General features: G+C 38.9%; 1 protein-coding gene across 1 annotated transcript; it reads right to left on the reverse strand.

Annotated features, from left to right (window-relative positions):
* Nucleotides 1-1,791: 1,791 nt before the first annotated feature.
* Nucleotides 1,792-25,485, reverse strand: ANKMY2 (ankyrin repeat and MYND domain containing 2; the record flags this gene model as incomplete). Its single annotated transcript, XM_083879200.1, has 10 exons — nt 1,792-3,250; nt 5,406-5,547; nt 5,954-6,082; nt 7,802-7,937; nt 9,014-9,228; nt 10,358-10,518; nt 12,605-12,703; nt 14,492-14,630; nt 22,022-22,086; nt 25,275-25,485. 10 exons carry the CDS (start codon nt 25,483-25,485, stop codon nt 3,027-3,029), a joined length of 1,521 nt encoding a protein of 506 aa, XP_083735326.1. The 3' UTR covers nt 1,792-3,026.
* Between the last annotated feature and the right edge of the window lie 155 nt (nt 25,486-25,640).

The raw sequence follows: 25,640 nt of genomic DNA on the forward strand, positions 1-25,640 counted from the left end.
ATTATACTCAATGGAGATAGTCCTGTGGCTTATATGAAGTGTGTTACTACAGGGACATCTTTAAGAAATAAGTTCTTAAAAGATAAAGCTTTAATATTGTGAGTTGGAAGGTTTTCTTTCCTTGTCACTGCTGCTTTGATGTTGTGAATCTGCTGCTTTTCTCTCCCAGACTGCAGCTGTGGCAGGATACATGAACACAAGCTCACAGTGATCTGCATTCAGAGCTTGGAGAATGGGTATTTGCTGTTGGGCTAGTTAAAAGAGCCACAGTGAAATGTGCATTTCCATTGATGAGTACCAAATCACTTGAATCATGTCCATTGAATCAGAGCATTAAAAGTAGACAATTACAACTTTTGTGGAGGAAAAAAATTGAAAAAGAAGAAACATTTTTAAGTCTACTATGAATGTTTTTAAAATAATTTATAGCATGATTTTTTCAAATAGAATCCCATCATTCCAACCTTTCCTCATTTTGTTTTGCTTTCTTAAATTTGACAGAAGAAAATCTTACAAAAATTTAGCTTTTTTAAATCCTCCCTCTTTTATTGTCATTCATGATTGCTACTTTCACTTTCCAGAGAGCGTGTGTTGTAAATTAGTTCTGAAGTGGTTTGGGAATGTTCAGGTGATGGATTTGCTTTGTTCTTTTTGCAGAGTACCATTTGAGGACCCTGAAGATGCAGTTTTAGTACGGGCAATGACAAGATCTCTAATGGAATTTTCCTCTGTGGACTGGAACAAAGTAGCCACCTGTCAAGAAAGACGGCTCAAAGACGAAGCAGAAGAGCCCCTTGAGAAGCTGACAGTCCAGTTTAGATGAGAAAAAACCAAATTTTCTCTCTAACGTTAAGCCCATAAGTAGGTTAACAGCTCAATAATACAAGAACACAACACGCATCTAATTAAAGTGAATTTTCAGAAAAAAAAGTTAGTGTAACATTTATGATATGTAGCATAGAGAGTGAAGAAATTAAGATAACAAATGATAAATAGGGGCAATGTTATAATAAAAGTTGCTTGAAATGCAATTCTTACCATAATTTTGTTATCCAAAAGTACTAAACTGCACACTAATTTTTAAGAAATTAAAGATAAATAGTTTTATTTCTTATAATACACTTCCTCACATATTTCTCCTTCCATTCTGTCAATGCTTAAAGTCAATGATGATTTCTAAACACACCAAAGCCCTTTTTTCAGGTTGTAGCTTGTCTTCTGAGTTCTTTCCTTCTCCCCTAGTTAGCACAGAGCCACAGGACAGTCTGTGGCTGGGATCTCTGGAGCTTATCTAGTCCAACCTTCTTGCTGGAAGCAGGTTGGAGATGAGGTTGTCTGGTGGCCTGTTGGGGGAACCAAAGATTGCCAACGAGCAAGGCACCACCACTGGGAGAATGAAAGCAGGATCGGTACTGGGGATTTTAGCACACTTCCAGAACCCTGACCCTTCTGCCCCTGAAGGGATGGCATCTTCAGAGAATCCTTGAAGAGCAGCACACCCCTGTGAGCCCCAAACGCTGAGTGGAACAGGGAGGCAGCAGCACTTCTGCATTCCCAGACCTCAGAGTGGAGGACTAGAGCAGCACTACAGATCTGAGTTCCAGGCAGGCATCTCTTGCTTGCCAACTGTCATGAAGTTAAATTTGTATACCCAAGCTACAGGAGGCCCCTGCATGTCACATGAGAACGTCACTCTGTTACAGATGCGGGAAACAGAATTGCCACATAGCCCCTTTATTTTAAAAAAATTTCCCTTTATTCTTCTCAATCTGCCAATCCTTGAAATTAAAATACAGGTACATTCCCTGCACAGGTGCACTTATGTATCCTCACTCTTACAGTTTTCAGAATATTAAACAAAAACTTTCAACATATTAAATAGTAAAAAAATTAATAGCGTTTTCCCTCTCTTTTGAGGATGGTCCTTACTCCTCTAATTAGAAGAATACTGCCATGTGTAAAAGACCAGTGATTCAGCTGACAATAAGGCAGTCTCCAATTTTGCCATCCTTATGCAGCAAGTGATATTTTCAGTTGTGGCATTCCCACTGATTTCATGAGACACAGAAATAAATCTAAGTGAAAAACAAAGTTGAGGGAAGCTATTTTCTAGATCTGGTATTTAGCTGAAAGCCGAAGTAAAATCCCAGTTTTATCAATACACACATGATTTTCTCATCTAATTCACTGTGACCAGTTCAGCATGAAAAATATTAAAAGCATTTTTTGTTTATGAAATAATCCATAAGCATCATTCCATTGTGCTCTAAGGCATCTTTACCTGAAAAATTATTTAGAATGCGTTATTCTTGTCAGTCAAAATATTTTGAGTTGTTCTGGTCTTCCTTTCATTAGACTTTGGAATACTTCTAACCAAACCAATAGTGAAATACACATTTCACCATCAGCTTGAGACACCTGAAACAGCAGTTTCACTTACAATTGCTACAAAATAGACATTGTTGTGCTCTCACTAGTCAAAAATATTTACAGTAATGTCATGAGAAGTTGAGAGTTCAAATGAGTATCTTCAGAAACTTAATTGTTACTGAATTCCTTCAGATAAAGCTTCATAAAGTGCTGAAAAAAAGAGCAATTTAACAGTTGGCCTTCCAGTGTTTTTAATGACAGGTCTACGTACTTGCAGAAAAAAATATTTAAATTATGATTAAAATACATTTTAAGTTTGGAAAACCTGAATAATCCAAATCAAATGCTGTTCATTTTTCACTAAGTGGTTCATGAACCACAGAAACTCAGAGTTTCACTAGGCTTATTGTTGGTATACATACAGATGGATCTATGCCACTAATTTTTAGCAGATAATAAATATCTATCTTGACAATTTACAACGAAACCCGGAGTATTTATAGACAAAGTAGCCAGTATTCTATCTCTTGATGAACAGAGACATTCTGTCTTTTAAAGGGAGTCTTGCATAAGCCATGCTCCAAGAACTCAGACATGGTCAGCATAAAAAATTGTTTAGTACCCTTGAGAACTCTCAGTCCCTTCCTACCCTCTTCCTACTCCTCAGAATCTTGAATTTTTTGAAGATCAATGTCATCTAAGGCAGTTTCACTTTCCACTGGACTTTCAGGTTGCAGGGCTAGTGCCCCCATCTCTTTGGTTAATTCAGGTTCTTCTGTTCCATCAGTAGGACGATTTGGATCCACTTCTTTTGTAGGATCTGAACCGGGATCTGACTGTTGTTCACTTGTAGAACTACCCTCTGCTAGTTGCATTTCATCTAAACAAAAGAAAAATCACACAATTAATAAACACTGAACTCCTTTGCAAGCAAACATTTTTATTGTTGAAGAACAATAACACTAGGATACTTTGCATCAATTACAGAAGTGATTAATTTAGAAAAATCTTCATTGAAAAACCCCAAAACACTAAAGATTTGCTAAAGTTGGTATAAGGTTGCTCTGGAACTAACCCTATACAAAGCTCTCATTAATTTATCTTCCATTTTGCCAGACTTTTTTTTGTGGTTTTTTTTTGTTTTTTTTTTTTTTTTTAATATAGAGAGGAGCAGCAGTAGGCCACTACAGTTATTTTACCTTTCAATTCAAACATGCTTTATTGACACTATTCTTATCACCAGCTTTTCAAAGAATGGCTGCAAGCCAGTTAAACACCAAGTACAAGTGGGGCTTGTTTTAAATCAAAAAAGCATGGACACAACTATATAGGAAGCATTTCTGCATAAAACAGACTGAAGAAATTATGTGCTTAAAAACAATGAACTTTGGTTGAAATGAGTCATCCTAAAATTTGACTGCATGGGAACAGAATCAGCCATTACACCTTTACTCTCTTCAAGCAATGTTTTCTGAGAAAAAAAGTTGTTAAATAACATTCTTCCCCTGATTCTCCTAAGTAGGCCTTGCATGCTAGGAATTCTGAAAAGGAGGGGAAAGCCTAACTGGGAGCAATAGTTAAAGCTTGGTTTCTTGTTCTCTGTTGTGACTGACAGCCAGCCAAAACCAGCCAGAGTTAGCTAGCCACAACCCTGCCAAGGTCTTACGTGGCAGTGAGCTAACAGCCCTCAGCACAGGCTGAAGTGTGGACTTCCCTGACACTCACCCCTGTACAGTGGAAATGCTTAAACTCTTGGGTTTGCCTCTAGTTGCAACTGTCACATTTGTTTTTTTAATTATTACTGTCCTGATGTACAGGATTTGTAGGGGGTATTACTAACTTCCTGAAATAAAACTGCTGTTGATATGAAATGCTCTGATACAACACAAGGTGACCTGAAGCTCAGATGACTTCAGTGTCTTGCTCAAAGTGCACAATCTGATAAAGTCTGGCCATGCTGGCCATGTACCTGAATCAGTTCATGAAGATTAACATGTAGATAGTGGAGTAGAAACATAACAAAAAATGTTAGCTCCCCATTTTTAGGCAGGGAGGGAGAAGAGCCATCCACCAGGATCCTGCCTCTCCCTCTGAAAAGAACAGCACCTGGCCACTGACTCCTTCAGTAAATATGAACCTGCAAGGGTGTGTGTTTGGCACCACTGCTCACAGTTCATTATGTCTTGTTGTACTGGTACACAATATATCCAGGGAGTTCTAATATCCTTGCCTCCAACTTCCACAGTCATCCTGATCCCATGCAACAGCAGCCCTTGTAACAGGATCAACAGAGGAAACTGTTGAAAACTTCATTACTGATTTACATCCTGCTATTTTGAGGACACCTGAAGCAAGTACAGCCATTGTAAGGCAAGCACGAGTTGTGCAGTGCACTTCTATAATCTTTAAAACAAAGGAAGGGAAATCCAGTAAGTTGTAAAAGAGAACAGGTGATTTCATCCCCCATTTTCCTATTATTTCACTTGGAGAAACATGGGAAGGGACAATACAGCGTTTAATCAGTTATTATGTTTTAATTATTTGTTTCTTGAAGGGAGAAAACCACCATGAGCAGTTTGAAGACTCCTGCTTGCTTTCCTCACATTCAAAGCACACTGTGATTATGAAGAGAAGTATTATGGGAGATTTAACATCCACATTAACCTTCGCAACTGGAAGGAGCAGGTTGCTTGCTTATTATTCAGCTTGTCCTAACACCTCCAACAAAACACAGAGCAGCATTAAAGTTCTGCATCAGCTTGATTAAAGATTTGGATTTTGAAACAGTGAAGTATAAATCAGAATGCTTTCATTGTAGAAATCTGTGTAACTGCATCATTAAAAACCACATTTGCAAAGTATACAGCCTTTGTAAATCAAAAGGCCAGAATCACAACAAACTCAGCTTTGCTGTTATGTTTCATCAAAGATTTTTCTCCCAACCTCAGCTGTTACAGTTTTAACACTTGTTAAATTGCTCTTCATGATACAGTTATCACAGCATTAGTTTCAGCGAGGGAACAACAGATCCTAACCTTTCTTTTGCTTCTTTTCTTGTTTCCTTTTCTCTTTGGCAGCTTCTAATTCTTGTTTCTCGTGAATTTCCTTCAGGATCTTGCAGACTTTTTTGTGAGTAAACCAGTGTATTTTCTGGCAGTTCTGGTCACAGTACATCACCTGAAAGTTACCAGTTATCAATTTATTTGCATGAACTAAAAGAATAGACATTTTCCTTGCATTTCTTAGTGCAGCAAGTTAAATGTCTATGTATAGCACTTAATGGTATTTTTAAAGCAATTTTTAAGGTCATATGGAGTAATTCTTACCTATATAAGAATCTATAAAGAGCAGTTTTTTAATAACTGTACACATACAGAAATTTTACTCTTTCTTCATTCTTAAGTGAACTTGGAAATCCAAGTATTCTTTCCTACTTGTGAATTTCAGGCATCTTTCCCAGAAGTAGATGGCTAGAATGTCTTCAGTGCAGACATGCATGCCATTTCTTCTAAGTCTACAGAGTAAACAGGGAAGCATTCAAAATCCTTAACATCTCAGTAGAACTATTTTTTTTGATTCTTACCATTTTACATACTGAGCATCTTTTGTCTGCTCCCTTTCCCCCACAAGTTGTACAGAATTCAGCATCCACAAAACCCACTTGGCCAGTAATGGCTTGTGTAAGCACAGAAAAAGCTGTGGGGTCAGAGCCCTGAAAGACAAGAAGTGGTAATGAGATTAAAACCCAGCACTATTGAAGAGAGGGACACACAAGGGAAGACCAGAAATGATTAACACAATGTTGGTCTCACTGAAGCTGCTGCAGCAGTAAAAAAATAAAACCAAGTCACAGAACTTCAACTAACATGCACAACTTAAGATATATCTTTAGATAAACTTTTGTATATGAAGTTAACTTAAGCCCTGAGCTTCTGTAGTATTTCCTCTCTAAGTAATTAATAAACTCCACATTCTTTACACCTGTAGATCCTATGCAGCAGATTTCTGCAGCTCAGTCTCTGTGCTGGCACACAACAAACATGTTTCATTTGTCACTTTTGTGCTCAGTGCATGTAGGTGCTATGGTCAGAACTTGAAATTTTCAATTATTTGCATATTACTATTTACATGTTATTTGCAGCATCCTTCCCACGCGATGCAAGCAGTAAGGTTTAGGTAACCATATATCAAAACTACTCTTTTGGGCAATGATGTAAATATTTGAAGAAAAAATGCCAAGTTGTTCTGGCTGTAGGTAATTCCTTAAACTGTTAGACTACCATGGAAGATGTACAATCATAACTACTATGACAACACTAAGATACCCAGACTGAACCCAAGTAATCGTGCAATGACAAAGGTCAAAGGCTTCCACATAAATAAAAATTATAGCATCTCCTCCTTTCAAGTTCTGCATAATGGACAGAAATCCAATGGAATAAATAGTCATCGCTTTAAAGACAGAAAAGACTGCAGGCTCTCCTAAGAAAAAAGCAACAAGAAGGAAAATGTTTACTCTAAAGCAAGTTGTAATGCATCACAATGGCTTATGCTTTCACACTGTGTTTATCTTCCTGGCTTAGACAAACAGTAGAGATTGCACTAAGCCTCGGGACATTTTAGCAGACCTGGAGCCACTTAAGATGGAGGCTATTTTTAATTGGCTCTGAATAATCCAAACACGTCACAAGATTGTTCCAATTCCCCAGTGTTTGTGCGTTCAACATCTCGCTCTCAGAGACCAGAGAGAACATGCTTAAAAAAGAACAGCCACTCTCCTGTAAAATTTATTTTGAAGCAATGAATAGTCCTAAAATGAAAAGTGTGTTAGCAAAGACGTAAGAGGACAACTGAGGTTAGATTTTTAAGTTGTAATTTTGATTTCCTAATTTAGATATAAATTTTGCTGCACATTGCATCATCTTGCCTCTCCCTCTCTGTGATAAAAGGAACCTCACAGAACGTTTCTCCTTTTTCTACCATCATCTATTACCAAATTCTTGTGTACAATAAAACAAATGAATGCATTAAACCTAGGAAATTATTCAATCTTAAACTGAATTTAGACATTGTGAAAACTGAGTGCAAATTAAGCTTCATTTTTGTCTGAACCTACCATTTCAATAGGTGAACTGTCATTGAAAAACTGAACAGACATCCCAGAGAAGGGAAACAAAGCTCAGAGACAAGAAAAAATTGCATCAGTTTTCTTTAAAAGCTGAGGTGTTTAAGCATTCATTATGGGTACATGAAAAACATACTAGTTGAAGTATTTTTTCTGCAATATGTAAAATCCAGCTCAAGAGTTTAGGGACATCAAAACCCTTTGCTTAATATAATATATTGCAGAAGCTGAGGACAGAAAGATGTCTCAATCTGGATTTACTATGCAAGTTACTGAAAAAGCATTTTCTTGATGGGAAAAACTTACTATTTCAACAGGAGCAATACTTCTCACAAGCTGCTGGAGCAACGTAGCTTCACAGTAAGGAAACTTCCGGATACTTTCTCGAATGAGCTTCTCTTGATACACAGGGAAACCATCTTTATCCCTCCCTTTCAAGAGGCTAAAAAAATGCATGTGAAATGAGAAATCACAACGTAAATATTCAAATAACAAAATATACAGCATGCTCCACTCTGTCCCCTTTCAGATTTTAGAGAACAATTCATAATATTTTGGCAATTTCATATGTCAAGTTCATATGTTAGTGCAAATGAAGGTGTTTTTATTCTAATGCACAATCATTGTGAAACACACAATATATAAATGTATGCTCTGAAACCAGGACATACAAATTCAGCCACAGAGAAAAATAATCATCTATAGGTAAACTACCTACTATCTACATCTGACTAAAATATCAAAATGCTTTGTGCTGTTTAAAAATTACCCTTTTAATAATAAACACTGATAAATGAACAATAACTTAAAACACAAATTCCACTTTATTATGTCCAATAATATGTTGTAGCCCTTACACCTCTTTGGCTACTATATTTTTATATGGATCACTGCTGAACGATTCGATTTCATTATGTGACAGGTGACTGAAAATAATTTATTTTCAGTAAAAATCCACACAGGTGTACGAGGAACGTGATTGATATGTAAGATCAGGCAGCTGGTTTGTAATTCAGAAGATCTGTCTAAATGATTAAAGAGTCTAACTCTCATCCAGAGTCTGTGGGATTTGCAGTTCTCACTTGCTTAAGTGTTTTTGAAAAAAACCTCAACCTGCATGACTGCTGGAGAGCAAAACATCACAAGAAATGTTCCCAGGTGAACCATATTGGACACAGAAAATATTTTTTTTAAGCCTATCACTCCTTTTTTTTTCATCACACATTGCTATGTGCTGCTTCCTGGTATACATGTAAATGCCAAGTTCTAACCAGTTCTAGCAGAGCTGAAATTCTAGGAAAGCTTCCTTTGTACCCAGGAAAGGACAGTGTCACTTCAGACACACAAAAAAGGGAACCAGTGCCACCCTGAAGTAAATGCAGCCAGGATTATTTAACAAGTTCTTTGTCACAGCCTTTATCCAAGCCAATCCAATCTATTTCTTCAGTTGTCTTTTTCCTGGTATCTGTAATGCCAGGGCATACATGTGCTTTCAGACCTCTCTGTAGAAATGCTCACCTTTTGATAAACCCATCTAGTTTATCCTCTCGCTCTTTTAAAAATGTAATACATTTCTGGAAGATGCAACTAATGTAGTGCATTTTCATAGCAAGAACTTCATTCATGTCTTTCTGCTTCATGCATTTCTCACAAATGAGATCCAGAACCCTGTAACATTTCTGCAGTGCTTCTACTTCGGCCAACAGAGGGTTCTCTTTCACCAGCAACACAATCTAGGAGAAAGAGTGAAGAAAATGTAATCCAGTCAAGACTCGTGCATTGGCATTAAAGCTTATATAGCTCATTGTAGCTAAATTTCAATGGAGTTTCTAATATTCTTCTACTTCCTTCTTATGTAGTCTTCCCTTTCTTTTTCCATTAATTATTTAGCATTATTATTCAGTATACTGTAATTCACAATTCCCAAACGAGAAATCATTTAAAACTAAGACTGGTATTAAAAATAGCAAGATTGTTTGGGGCTTTTTTTAGAATAAGTACCTGAAAAATCAAAACTACTTCTAAAGCAAGTTATAGAAACTACCATACATTATCCTAAAATCTGTTTCCTTCTGAACACTAAAATAAACTGGACTTGTATGATTTAAGCAGTTTTACAGAACACATCAACCTCACATAATTGTGGAGTATTTCCTGCAGCCTAGTAAAGCACTGAATAAAATGTTCTAAGATGAGACTGTATGCTCTACTCACTCAATTAGCTGCCACTGCCACTGCACTACTGTCTCTGTGTACTGCAGATACCTGGCTGGAAACTGTTAACAAATTTTGGACTTTGATTGGCAAGCCCAAGGAATTTGTATTTGAATTCAGGTGTATTCATTTCTCTGAACTACACTGGAGGAGCAAACCATAAAAGACATTATTGTCAGCAATATCCTGGGAAGTAAAATAAACATTCTCTTGCAGATATTTTCAGAAACGGCAGCAGTGGTAGATGTTACTGTGGAGAACCAGTGATGAAGGTAAGAAGATACATGCTGAGAAAAGCATTGAGAGAACAATGAGATTTTGTTAAGATAGGAAATTGTTCTATGTTTCCACTTCAAGTGGGGCTGAGAAATAAGGCCAAAAAAGACAGCTATTTATGGTTACTGATATAAGAAATAACAATCTTTCCACTTAAATGTGCTAGTTCCAGATTCTGGTGTATACAAACAGTGAAATAATTTTTTAATCACATCTAAACGTTGAGCCTGATTCTTCCTCATTTTCAGAAGTAGCTGAATTACCAGATAATGCTTTTGATCTTAGCAGAACTTGTGGAAGAGCTGAATGATTTCTGACACAAAGAAACAGCTCCCACACCAACAAACACATACAATTCACATATTACTCCACCTTAACAGGATGCATGTTGGTAGTAGTAATAATTTTATGCAGAGGCCCAGCTAATTTTACTGGCAGTTTTGGTTCTTTGTCTAGGCCTTGTGGTTTAGTATAGTAGTCCAGCCTTTCACGTGGAAAGAAGTTGTTGATGACAGTCACACAGTCATGTTGACCTAAAGGCACACAAGAAAAAAATGCCAGTGAAATAATAACAACAACAATAACAACAAAAAGAAACAAACAAAACCCCCCAAACCACCGACAAACCTAAATTTATTATAAGCAATACAAGTGAGAATGACCCACATGCAAAGGAGCTTTGCATGATACAGTCTGCACTGCAAAGAGATAACTCTTGTCATTCTCTTGTGTGTAGTCTTAATCTTCAGTGTTACTAACTTACCGACTCCCAGCAGGGAATGCCCTCATGCAAATTCACTTTGAATATCCTGTCCCCTTCCTGCATCCTCTTTCCCTGGTAAGCCACAACTAACAGAACAGTTGTTTCTCCCCAGATTGTACTATACTAGTAGTCTCATACTGGTGTTACAATTTTTCAAGATAAGATTTTTCTACCTTTCACTTTTAAAATTAATGACATTTGCATTGAGACTCCTAAGTTTTCAGACCTGAAGCAGATATTACTGTATTAACCTAAGGTGGAAGAAGTTATAAGAACAGAACATGCTTTAAGTTTACCAAAAATAAAAGGAGTGTAATGAAAGTAACAAGATGAGAACAGTTACACTCTTCTTGTTTTCTGAATCTGACAATACAATGGATTACTTGACTAAAGGGAAAGTAAAACTTATCTTTTCTAGTTCAGGACTGCATTCTTTAAATTGATTGATTTGTCTTGACACTAATCCTATAATCAGTAGAAGACACAGCCAACCAAATTCCAGCATTTATAATCCTCCACTGTTTTAGAAGAGACAGCTCTGAGCTAATAGAACACAGTCTAAGACAAATGACAGGGGAAGAAGTATCCTCACTTCCCACACACAGGCAGATGAATTAATGTTGTTTGGACAAAGAATAAAAAAGGAACAGGAATAGATTCCAATGTGCAGACTTTTACAGAACAGTGTATCTCAGTATGCCTGAAAATATTTATGCTACCTTGGTGATGTGATGGGATTTTAAACAAGAATTCTCAAAAATTATGTTGGGGATAATATTCCCCATTCACTCCATACAGCATCACACTGGAAAAGACTCTCCAAATCCAAACGATCATTAACAGGAGTAGACTTCTCTGATATTAAGTGAATAGTTAAGGGTTTGCTGCTCAAACCTCAAGTGAGCAATGTCAACCTTTTCTTCTTTAAAGAATGAGATAAAATAGAAACTGAAACATAGCACTAAATCAGTATTCAAGGAAGTAAATCTAAATGGCAAAGTAGGTTTGAATTCAGAACACCAAAAGGACTTGAAAGGGGATTCTCAGGCATTTAAACACTGTGAGAGGGTTGCGTTTGAAAGAAGATACAGGTCCTCATTTTTGGTTTTTGGGAAGCAGCAGCTGTGCCATTGAAAATGACTCCACTTTACCGCATAATATTTTATCAATTCTCCTTACTATAGAAAAAGTGCAACATTAAGCCAGGAACCTAGTATTGTAAAGGAGAGTAAAAATATTAAAAGGGCTTATAAAAACAAACAAAAAAAAGACCAAAAATAAGAAACACAACAACAGCAAAAAAGCCCGTTGCATGATTTGCCAGAGATAATTCCACTGCTGGAATGACGAATCTTTATCTTATTCTAGTGAAGTTCAGGTCAGTAAATAGTGACTACCTCAGAAGAGGTTCCAAGACTTCTTCCTCTCCCAGAAGCTGGGGAGAAGGGCAGGGGGTGGTTCACTGCCAGCACACAGCTGCAAAGCTCAGCTGAGTTCCTGACTCCTGGCTTATCCTTTCCTACAAGGGAAGCTCCAATTAGCACTTGGTGCTGCACTTCAGGCTCCTCCAATGTAACCAGCTTCCTCTTACTATTTCCAAAGTAGTGACATTGCAAAAACTTACACATATGAACGGTAGCACCTGTTTTCACAGTAAGATCATCTGTGTTTTTAGGAAGTCAAACATGGGAATAGAACACAAATTGACTCTTACATGATGAGATGTGGAAAACAAAGCTCAACAACGTGTAAGTTCAGAACAAGTCATTATTTAATATTCTTCTCCAACAAAAGCATCAGAATCTAACACTTTACTTCTTTAGGAGTTTAGGAAATTATAATAATTTTCATCTTACCCACAAAAGCAGCCATCTGAGCTGCTGTCCTTCCCACAGAGTTGACAACATCAGTTTCTGCTCCAGCCTCTAACATCATCCAGGTGATTTCTTTATTTCCTGAATTTGCAGGAAAGATATGGGGAATGAGCAAGGACAAATCAGAACTTGTAATTCTCCGTGCTTCAGAAAAATATGTACTGAATTTCTTAAATACCAGGAACAACACTGAGGAAAATGAATGTTCTTAATGTCATTATTTTAAGCATGGATTAAGAGAAAAGCCTGTGCTTATTTACAGTTCCAGCAGCTGTAACTGCTCTCTGCAATGCACATTCAGCTTCCCATGGGGCTTATGGGACTCATGTAGCTACACTAGAGCTTGGTCCCTCTGGAAAGCAGTATAGAGGGAAATTCTACTAATCTAGTTTAACAGTTCAACTACATTTGCTATTCTAAGAAGAAAAACACATTCAGGACTATGATGTAGCAGGAACACAGTGAACAGAACAGATTGTTCCTTTCTCCACAGTGCGAACTGGGTGTTCAGACTGGGCTAAATACCAAGTAAAATGAAGCTAAAATTTGATGGGAAGATTAGATGACTTAATTGGTGCCCTTCAGAGACTAAAAAAGGACATTTGTCACCACTCCTGCTGGTTCTGCTTTCAAAGGTATTCTTAGTTTATCAGTTTTTGTGCAGATGCTTAGTATAGAAAAGTGAACACAAAAAGGGGGTGGTGGATGAAAATCAATGTTTAAAAACAAAGTCACTGCATCAATAGTGGTCAAGTACCTTTTGTGCTCACAGATAACAGACACTAAAGTCAACATTCAGAAGCTTTCACACCCAGGATGACAGGTTAAAAGCTCAGCTGTGAAAGAAATGGTAAAAATCCAGCATTTTCCATAAAGCTGCAGTCATTTAACAGCCTCTAACAGTTTGCTCTCATCTATCTGCTGCAGATGTGATATTGCTCAATACCACAGAATACTGGAATTTCCCAAATCTTTTTACTGAAGTTGTCGCTGAAAAACAATCTGATGTTCTAGTTAAGGTTCACATACACACATAAGCCTTTTGTTTTTATACTTATGATGAAAGAAGGCAGTTTAAACTCTACCTGCTAAGGAACCTGACTCTCCTAGAATCTCATTTTTGGGAAGATACAAATGGCCTAGTAGGAAGATACTTAAAATAACCTGATATTCCCAAATTGACTCTTTTCCCCAGAAGGAACAATGTTTTAATGTAGTGTCTTTTTCCCATTCAAGGAAATTACTGTTCCTGCCATCAGGGAAAAAGAACAGCAAGAGGAAAGCTGCAAATCACCATTTGAGACAGGAGAAGATACATACAGCTATATGCACTTTCATGAAAAAAAAAAAACAATGTAAGAGGAAAGTGAAAATTATTGTGAGAAAATATGTTTTTGAAACTTACTAAATACATTTTTTAAAGCCCACATTATAGTTGGAAAATAATGCAGGAGAAAGACAAAATTTGTAAAGTACTGGATTGAGAAGTCTCAAATATTACCAAAAGCTACTGATGCAGCATCATTTTCAGTGTAACACAGTCTGAGTAAACAGAATTTATCCCACTGCACAAGAAAACTGTTACAGGAAAGCGAATGTTGAGATCTCTAACAAATAGGACAAGGTAGGTACAGGACAAGTAGACTGTATGCTTCAAAATGCTGAACAAAATCAATTTCTATATGAGCCCCAACAGAGGCTTTCCTGTTGCACTACCCACAGGATTCTACTGGTCATGACACAGTTGCATGGTTCACATAAATAACAGCAAACCTGAAAAATAAAAGTATGTCACACTTACTTTTAAATTATTAACTTATACCCATTGATGTCATAAAAATCAGTGATCTGAGTTTAGTAAGAAGTTACCTGAAAGTCCAGCAAACATCAAGGCAGTGTATCCATGCTCATGTTCATTGCAGTTTACATCAGCTCCGTGTCTCAAGAGCAATCTGCACATGTCCACCTTCCCTTTGTAGGCTGCATGCATCAGAGGGGTCATGCCATGCTGGCAAAGGAAAGGAGAAGCAAGTAGCATCCAAAAAGAATGTTATATCTCTTGATCTTCATACTACTGATCATTTTTACTTGGCCATATATATTCAATGTAACTACCGAAGCCTCTCTCCCACTTCTCCACCCTTCTGGCATTGTGTCCACGATCAGCCAGAGCTCTGAAAGCCTCATAAGGACACACAGCTCTTGTCACACTTTAACAGACCTGGCTGATTTGATCAACTGTCCCAGTACAAAAAGGATTTGCTTCAGCATTGGAGGACTGAGGTGTGATTATAAATGTAAAGCTGGGCAAACCCCAGAGGACATTTTCAGAACTAGGGTGAACTGCCAGTGCAGGCTCTCACCCTCTTCAAGGGCAGGGAGAAGCATGCTGCTGTTTGAGAAAATTGCATGACACTCCATTTTTAGAATATAGCATGCTCTTTCCAATATGCTGTTTATTTTCACTTAACATCAGGTCAGGATTCACGTTATCAGCCAAGACACTTTAATTGCCCAAGAACACCCTCCAACACTGCCTGCTGGGGAGAGAGCTTTAGTTTGTCCCTGAAGAAAATCAAAATGGCATTCTGTTTCCTTGCCAGACAAGGCTGTGTGCTTGAGTACCTTCATGTGCACCACTACTGCAGCTCTGTAAATGCCTGGTGAGGTGATACTCTGAAGTAATATAATTGTCAGTTTGAGCCTTAACATATTTCTAGTTTCAATTTATGACTGAGCAAAACCCAGGTAAGTTTAATTTACCAGTGTAATTTTCAAAAACTTTCTAAAGGTGAGAGAAATTGGAAAAGTTAAAAGTATAATAATTTTAAGATATTACATTTTCATTACTTTCCATCCTAACTGAAAATAATAAAAAGTGCTTATTTGATGCATTATATTTTCATAACTCACATATTTTGGTAAACTGCAATATAAACTGCCATTGAAGAAACAAAATACCCAAAGATATCACTTCATGAATACAAAACAGACTGCTTTTGCTAGATTTGGGGTGTCACAAATGTTGAATAAAGACTTTCTGTCCTACTATATAAAGTACATTTTATTATATTATATTTCATAATGGTACATCAAAAGCAATTTTACAAGCCAATCCCAGTCTGGAGTCACAGTAGGGATTTGTCTCCTTTAGCAGCACAGAAAGGTACTGCAGTAATGGAATATAAACACAGGTTTTTGATGGGAGAAAGAATTTTTAGAAAACAATGACTTTTAAGTTTGGTTATATCTTGAAAGTTAGTTGTTTCAATTAAGATCAGAAGATTATATAACAAAGTAAAGAACTGGGTTTGTTTTATCCTCTCCTCCCAGAAAACTGTTTATAAAATCCTTTGATTAAATTTTGGAAGTGTCAGGTTGTGGTGTGGATCAAAAAAACATATCAGGCAGAAAATATGTGGACAGTTGCTATAAAATTTGATTTAAAGTCACATTAATATCAGTTTTTCACATTCACAGCAAACAAAAGGGGGTCAGGCTAGACACAAGTTTATCTGGAAATGCTTGGTATCCTGTATTATCCTTACACTGAAACTGGCTTGACTGCAAATACTTTTCTCAGCCTGAATGTCAAAGACGGGTCCAGCAACAGCCTGTTTTCTCACAGACGACAGTTGGATTGTGAATACAATGTCCTTGAAAGACAAAACTTGCAGATGAAAGCATACAGAAAGTTTTGTTCCACTACAAAACATCTGATAAAGGATCCTTTTTCTACCTGTTACCATGCAACACTCATCTGACAAAAACATCAAGATCTTTAATCTTATTCCTCAAGACAAAAATGAATCCTTCCAGTTTTGGTTTTTTTGCAGGTATGTTACATGGTAACATCTCTTCTCTTCTGCAGGGCTGTAACTGTTCCCTGTCTGTCTCACTATACAAGAGGAACAGAGTTTGCAGTGCCTCTAAAAACTACCTGGCACTTCTCTTGACTGGGTTCTCCAGCTCACCAACCAACAAGCCGCCCTGGCACAAGAGGGCTCTTGGCACAGCCAGCCTGGCCACTACAGACCATCCTTCCCAGTTCCCCATGTTGAAAATAACCCAAAAGCAGACTGAGGAATGGGATTCCAAGAACTGCTGCCATGGTGGGGAAGTCCATTGATGAAAAAAAACTAAACAACGAACTATGGGGCCAGTGGAGGGGCAGGCAGATGAGTACCAGAACTGGGGAGGGGTTGGACTCCACCACCAGACACAGAGGAAGAATAAAGCAGGTCAATATCTCTTCAGCATCCAGCTGAGATGTGCTTGACCAGGATGACTAAAAACAAATTTACAAAGATAATAAACTGGAAGAGCAACTTTCTGCCTCCTAGGAACTACAAAGGAAGTTCCCAACAAAAGTGCTCAACCTTCATCAACTAAAGGAACAGGGAAACACAGGAGAGCCATGGAACAAGAAGTGGGCCAAACAAACAAACAAACAAACAAACACCACAAACTATCTCTCACTCCAGTGACGTGTGCATATTTGGCACAACATCTCTCCATTTTGTGAACATTTAAACACTCATGCTGACTGTGTAGGAACACAGACATCATGTGTGTATTGTTCTGTGGATAACACAATGGCAATTCACCACTGAAATAGCCACAGAAACCTGGGTTACTCGAGTGAAAAGCACAATCCAAGTGCTCCCAGCATTCCCACGCTCACTTCACCCTTCTTCTCAACCACAGAACTGTGTCAAGGTGGGGCAAACAGGCTGGATCACACTGCAGCAGTCCCTCAGCAGGTACTGGGGTACATTGAGACATTGTACATGTGAGTACCAGCTATTTAAATAGAGTGGGAAAAGTAAAAAAAAAAAAAAAAGGAAAGGACTGACAAAACCCTAGCTGAAAAACTGCTGTAGACACTTGTATGCCAGCAATATTAAACCACTCACCTCTCTCTTTCCCAGCTCATTTTCCAATGAGGAACCCAGCCACACATTAACAAAGGAAGAGTGTCTTATTTTAGCCTTTAGATTTAGGCAACAGTTCAATTCAGAAAATTATAAACAAAACACACAACTCTAGGTTTGGCTTTTACTTGAGACAGTATTAGGGACATTACTAAAAATGATGTAAAAAGAACAGATGCTACAAGGCAGAAAATATTTGTTGATGTATATCTCCAAAATCGACTCTGGTAATGAATGCTGCTAGTCTACAAAGACAACTTGACTCTTCATTGGATGAAAGCCTTCAGAAATTTCACCCTTCAAGCTTTTGAATAAGATTGCCCTTACACATTTTAAATTTCCTAAAAGCAGGATTTGGAAGGAGGTCAACAGTTACATGCACAACTAATTTTAGCTGCAGCTAAGTATGGATTAATTAGAATATGAAATACTGTTCAGTAAGTGTCGATCACAGCTATAGTTCTCCTTTATAGTCATCCTGCTCAGCTGTTGGTTTCACATATGTAACACATTAGATTCCTCTGATGATCCTTCAGTTCATCTGCAGTGCTGAAAAGTTAAAGCCCACATCAATCAGCAACCTGAATTGAAACCAGATAATTCTTACTAACAGTGGAATTTTCTTTGCTTTGTGTATTTTGAAGCACTGTGTAAAAAACATCAAAAGACAAAATACTTCCTCCTCAACAAAGGCCAAGGACCTGGGCATTTTCTGCTAGCACAGGATGTTCACACTGGAACAGCAGGATTGATCTCCTGAAGAACCCTCCATCGAACACACTCAGTAGGAGTGAAGCTACACACATCTCAGCCATGAATAAGCAGGCTGCTGCTGTAATTCCCAGGAAAGTGTTTGGTTCAGTAGCATAGAGAAGGGCACTGTTTCTAAATGCTGCATTACTGAACTGAACAGCTGAATTACCAAACTAGATGAAAAATGTAATGCCGCTAAAGCCAGATGATAGTTCTGTATGTAAGAAGATTATGAAAAACCTTACAGTTATCTTAAATAGAGAAGAATTATGTACTTTTCAGGTCAAGTCTGTTGGCTTGATCTGCAGAAAATAGGGGATATAGTACTACAGTGCTCCTTTGCAACCTTAACTACTAACAGAGGAAACTTCCACAGTTGGAAAGCCCATGTGCTTCCTTGAGCCTGCCTTTTTAAACAATCTGAAATATTTTAGCCACATGCTAAATGGAGTTCAAGTCAGCAAAGTGCAGACAAAAAGTCACAATATTTACAAGCTCTGCACTCTCAGGGGAAAGAAAAGTCCTGAACACTTTCTCCCATACTAAATTTCCAAATTAGCAACCACTCCATTTAAAATCGGACAAAAAATTACTAAGCAGTGTGCATTTAAGTTAAATATATTTGTGTTTATTTTACATCCATTTCTACAGCCTGTCTATTTGTCCTAATGTTTGAGGACACCTGAACTTAAATGCCTCTGAAGTTTTAAGACTGTTAAAGACCAGTTTTGCAGAAAAGACATTGAATTTCTTTGTTTTCATAAAGACAGTGATTAAGCCTAAATATCCTTTCTTTCTTCATCTACCTAAATCCACAAAGACACAACAAAACAATGCATTTGCTCAGAAAGGGTGCTGAGAAAAAACAGGACTGTATCTACTGGATATCTTCAACCTTCTGGAAGTTGGGCATCTGGAAAACTCATTTGAGTGAAGGATCTTACTCTGTGCTGACACTCCCAGCAGAGCCCGGCAGACAGCAGGAGGTGAAGGGTGTGAGGGAGTCTTGGAACAAGGGCAGGAAAAGCAAGCAGACTTAGAGGAGTAATTTTTTATTTTTAAATACATGTATCAACAGCAGAAGGGATGCTGAAATACTGCATCCAGCTCAGATGTATGTTTTTTAAGTAAGAAGCCAAAACAACTAGAAATTATTTGAAAAAGAGCCACAATTATAGATCACTTATTGCAGAAACATAACTTTAGGCAATATACTTAAAAGGTCACTGCATCTGGAAGATATTGAAATGTGACTTGGTCCTTGTCTAAAGATACATAGAGAAAAGACAGCTGATTGTTAGCAGTTTAAACCTACAGGAAGGAGGACCCAAGCAGTTATAATATATGGTCAAACCAAAAACAAAAGGAACAGATTATGTGTGTTTGGTTTGTTTGTTTGTTTGTTTGTTTAAATTAGGAAGTGCGCTATATAACAGCCTTCTGGATTCTGTTGAGTTCTTCAGCCTGAAATTATTAAATTGTGATTGCACACTTGCTGTACCACAGCTAGAAGACAGAATTACACGAAACCCGTGCTCATTTTGTGGATTCTCTCACGTAAAGAAGTCTTTAAGGATGGAAATGAGTTCCTAATTGAATTGAGCTCCCACTTAAATACCTAAGCATTCCATCTTCAGGGCTTCCTTACTTCTTAATATTAATAAAGTAAGTAACAGTAGTAATAAAAGTGTCAATTTCAGGACAAGCAACTAAGGCAACAGAAAAAAAAGTAACACCTGAACTGAGAGCAGCTTCCAGTTGTGGCAATAATGAATAACAGATGAAGCTGATGTTTAACTAGGATTTCACACACTCTTACTTATCTATAGATATTAGAACAACACATTGGAGGCAAAATGGGTTATAAAAGAAAAATTGTAAAGCTGACATGGCAGATGAATTCAAGAAACCTAAACAAACCTGAACCCTCTCCTGTTTAATATGCATGATTACACACCCTTCTAGGGGACAAAAAGTAGTCTGCAAAAAGTCCATTGCATAAACTTTAAAGTTTGATGAGCTTTATGTGTATTTAGTCACATGTAAGCCTTAGGCAAATACTGTTAATACTCTTTCTTCAACAACAATAGCCCCAGGCATAACTCAGATATGGCTTCTTTGAATGAGCCATATCCTCTCAACACTAATCCTGGGAGCTGCACTAATACTGCAGCAAGGCTGCCATCAGGCAGCATGACTTCAGCAATTACACTTAAGGAAAACCTTTTGATGTCCATACAATAAAGCACACTTGCAAGCATACCTATATTGTGTCTTGGGTTCCTAAAGTTCACTGTAAAGTTTAGTCTGACTAGTTTTAGAAATTTGTTGAAATTCATACAATAGAAATTCAGGTTCAGTATTTAACTCAAGAACAATCAGAAAATTGATCTGTTGGCAGAAAAAAAGGGGCTAACAATATTTCATGAAGGTATCTGGTAGAAGAAGTGGCAATTTTTCTCCATTCAGCATTCATGAGACCACATCTACAATATACCCTGTCCCATTTTGAGCCTTCCAGTGCAATAAAGACATGGATAAACTGCAACAAAATCAATGGAATATCACCACTACATGGTAGGAACCTGAGCAGTTGTGCAGTGAAGAGGCTGCAGGAGCTGGGCTTGCTCAGCCTGGAGAAGAAATGGCTTTGGTGGGACCCAAGAGCAGCCTGCCAGAGCTGACAGGGAGATCACTGAGAAGACAAACTCTACACTTATGGTGGTAGGAGGGCAAGAGACACTGAGCCTAAGCTGACATTCAGACATAAATGAAACACTTTTTCACCAAAATCACAGTTAAGAGAGTAGAACAAGTTGCCCAGAAATATTGTGCAGTCTCCATCCTTAGAGACTTACAAGGCCAGACAGGTCAAACTCAGAGCAATCTCATCTGACTCTGGAGCTGAAGCTGCTTTGAGCCAGAGGTTGAGCTAGACACATTCCCAGAATTTCCCAGTGATTCCTATGACATTATAAAGATGTGAAAAAACCCACAAATTAACATTTAAATTGATAAATTATGCATGGATTTAACATGCATGATGGGGAAGTAGTTTTGTTTGCATGTTACATTTCGTATTAATGTTGCATGCTTTAGAAACACATTGTAAAAAGAAAAAGAAGAGGAAACATGAACATCACAGAAGGTTCCTTTTTCCACAAACTTATTCCCATCTTCAGGTAGCCCTTCAGGATTTAATCTTCTACACATTTACCACACCCACCTGTATAAAAGACTGTGGTTCCATTTTTGACCAACTTACTCACCCTCCAAGTATGTTTATGGTTTGGCAAAGACAGGGCTTTGGGCAATGAGAGCCAGGCATGGGACAGGGACAGGTGCAGAGTCTGCCCACAGGGGGACTAAGCAGAGGGACTGCTGCTCCTGAAGGTGACAAACAGCCAGGGAGCACTCCCACGTGTTTTGCTGCAGTGTTTATCTTACCTTACAGACAAAGCTCATGCTGGAACTTGAGACAAAATACAGTGCAGTACTTTAAGTAACATTAGTCTTTAAACTTTCTTTAAAAAACAGTAAGAACTCTTCAAAGGTTCATTATCTAGCTGCAGGCTAGAAATATCTTGAGAGTAACTCTGATTTTCAGGGCTAAAATTGCTGTTAGAGAAACGTTATTTAACAACATGAAGGCCTTCAGATCTAGCATTTTCCTTATTAAACTCAGCATAATGCTTGCACAGTCTTGCAGTACCTCATCCAGGCAATTGACACGGACATTCTTGCTCCCCAGCAGCCTTCCAGCCTCCTCGGTGTTTCCTTTGATTAAAAATAAAAACACACAGAGAGAAAAAGGGGGTGAAAAATAGAATAAACTGAGAATCTAGAGGAAAATGGTCATTTCCATTTCTCATTAGAATCAAAATCTTTGTATGTTAGCTGCCTGGGATGTAGATTAAGTGCAATTAATAAATTAATTGCACTTAGTGAAGAAGCTTAGGAATGAACAGTATTATGTTCTAGAAGCTAAAAACCAAAACTCACAACATCATAGAGCAGTGGGAAAGCATGAACTACAAGTAAACATCCATTTTTTGTGATGTAACTGACCTACACACACAAGAACGGGACACTCACATGTCTCATCATAAACAGCACATGAACCTCTCTGAAGGAGTACAATGATACTGAGCACTTTAACACCTTTTGTACTTTCATCTCTTTTGGAGCATCTTTTGTCTAAAAGAGCTGTCTACATTCTTAAGAAATTGCCTCACTTCAAAGACACTTTGGCTTGAACAAACACACTTTATCATTTACTCACATAATTTTTCCTGTTCAATTTGAAATTTACAACTTATCACATTCACAGGAGTGGAATGAATTTGCTTTTGGTAACAGAGAATGAGATAGAAAGGACAAGGACCCAGGTAGCTGATTGTTGACAGTTCTAAAAATTGCCAAATGCATAAGTAGACTGAAGTCTGAAAAAAAAGTGCCAGGAAAAATAGGCTACACCTGTTTTTCAATTCTACTGTCCTACTGTTTTTCAATCCCTTACCAAAATCCTTTTGGCTAAGCCACAGGTCAAAGAACTTGATTTAAAGCCCACTGGAGGACTATTCAGATATTGCAAATGCAGCTTCTACAGGCACAAACAAACAGAAATGCAAGAACATTCCAAGAGTCTGAGTTTGAAGAATATTTATGGCAAATTAACAGAAACTTCTAATTACTGATTCAATCATAAGCAAAGCTCTTTCAGCAGTGATGTGCTTAATAAAAATAAGCACTGCATCTCTTCTTTTAATGTTTTTTATGTTTATCTGCACTCTTTCAGAAGGAGGTGGTCATCCAGCAATTTTTCAGCCAAACAGCTCTTACAGCTTCAATTTTGGCTGAAAATCCCATTAAAATACTAAACATAATATCTTTTCATAAGGCTTTTTGGTGTGGATTAACTATACTACAGGAGCTTTTACTATTTTTCTTTTAATTCATTAATTTAAGGAAAAAAAAAGACAATCACTTGAGTAATCTCACACCCTTGATAAAGACCCCTGACTGACAGTCAGGGAACCATCAACTAACTTGTGTCTCCATACACACGGATATTCTAAACATGTTAGAAACTTAAGAACTGGATCAGTTTTCAGACGAATATCCCAGCCAAAGAACAAACATCAGCAAGAGAAAGTCTTCAATAAATTTCAATACAAACAAACCAAAGGTGCATTTACAAAGTCAGAGTTCTGTATGACAAAACATTGAAGGATTTTCAAACAAGACATTAAACTGATGGAAGTCGGACTTCTAGAATTGGCCAAAAAGAGCTAAAAGTTGGAGCCAGGCTCCTCATAGTGGTGGTGTGGTACAAAGCCAAGAGGTAACAGGCAGAAGCTGAAATAAAAGGAAGCTTCACACTGGAGACAAGGAAAACCACTTTCACTATGAACCCAGTAAGACAAAGAGGTTGCCCAGAGACATTTGCCTTCCTCCTTGGAAGTTGTCAAGACCTGATGGGATAAAGCCCTGAGCAGGAGGCCTAGAGACCTCCTGAGGCCTCTTCCAACCTGAATTATCCCATGACCCTAATCAGAAGCATCAGGTAAATTAGACAGAGGTGTCTGCAAGACCAAGGTCTAAAATTCTTATTAAAGTGAGTCAGTCAAACTGGTTCTGGTCCACAATAAATTCACTGCTGACAGTCCTATGCTTGTGTCTCTGATACAGAGGAATATTTTAATACAGCTGAGAGTGAAGCACCAAATCTGTAGTAAAACTTTCATGGGTTCAAATTGCCTGGAAACTACATATAGAAATGCACAGAACAGAAAGTTTGCCTCTCGGTTTGCCTCCAACTAATGAATGTTGCTCACGATTTTCAAACTAACAGTTAGAGGGTAACTACTTAGTTGGGGTTATGAAATTCACATTGCTGGTCCAGGAAACCCAAATGACAGAAGCCTCCCCTGGCAACAAGCAAGTGTGCCAGACAGTGATGAAACTGCAACACTCATATGAAATGCAAAATCACAGAATGGGTCAGGCTAGAAGGGACCACAGTAGTCTGGTAATCTGGTCCAGCCTCCCTGCCCTCAAGCAGGCTCATTCTAGAGAACATGGCACAGAATTGCATCCAGACAGTTCTTGAGTATCTCCAGTGAGGGAGACTCCACAATTTCTCTGGTTAATCTGTTCCAGTGCACAGTCAACTGCACAGTAAAGTTCTGCCTCTTATTCAGGTGGAATTTTCTGTACATCAGTTTCTGCCCATTGCCTCATGTCCTGTTGCTTGGCACCACCGGCAAGAGCCTGGCTCCATCCTCTTGACACCCTTCCTTCGGAGACATTGATTCCCTCTCCTCTCTCTAGGAGGACAGTATAAGATAGTATAAAGGATAGTAAAATAGATTATAAGGGATAAGAGGTGCACAAGACCCCAAACAAGCTCAAGTTCTGGCAATGTGAGAATAACGTGTGTGGAAAGAGGCCCTGGTCTGGCAACAGCACATGGGGAAAACCTTATAGCACGCTGGAAGACTGGATCAGGCCCAAGAAAACTTATTTTCTTTTTTTTTTTTTTTTTTTTTTTTTTTTGCAGTGGAGATTAACAGCAATGATTAGGAAAACGCCAACAGACATTGCCAATAAGATGCAAGCTTTCCTTGGCAGAGTTAAACCCGCCCAGCTGAGCCTCCCCAACCCGACTTCACCGCGACGCGTCCCCTGTGCGCTGCCGGGGTGACGCGGGCCTGCCCGAGGGACAGGAACCCTGGGAACAGCCCCTCTCCCGGCAGGGAGAAGGGTGCCGGCCCCAAGGCGGGGCGGGAGGGCAGGCGGCCCCGGCGCCGTGCCCCGAGGAGCGCGGGGAGCCCGCGGGGAGCGGCCGGTAACGGCGCCTCACCCGCCGCCCGCAACGTGCGGGGAAGCGAACCCCGCCCGGGCACGGCCAGCGCGGCCCGGGGGAGCTGCGGCCCGCGGCCGCGAGGGCCGGGAGGGCTCACCTGTGGCGATCACTGCCAGCAAGTCCTTCTCCTCCGCGCTCAGGTCGCCTTTCCTGGGGGGAGCCATCGCGGTCCCCGCGGCCGGTAAGGCGGGATCAGCCCGGGACGGGGCCCGCAGCTCCTCCGCCCGCGGCGCCGCCCCCGCCCCGCTCCTCACGGAGCCTTCCGCCCGCAGCCCCGCCCTGCCGGCGCCGGCTGCGGGCCGAACCATTCCTGCCCAGGGATGGGGGTCATTGCCTGCCAGCCTCTCGCTTTCCTCCAGCTTCCCACCCGGTGCTGCTGGAGAGAAGGGGCCTGTCCACTGTTGACCCTGGTTTTCAAGTTGAGAAATGCGTTCCGCTTTTCTTTTGTCTCCCCTTTTTGGCT

This window comes from Zosterops lateralis (assembly GCF_965231275.1).
Source record: "Zosterops lateralis genome assembly, chromosome: 1".
Classification (NCBI taxonomy): Eukaryota; Metazoa; Chordata; class Aves; order Passeriformes; family Zosteropidae; genus Zosterops; species Zosterops lateralis.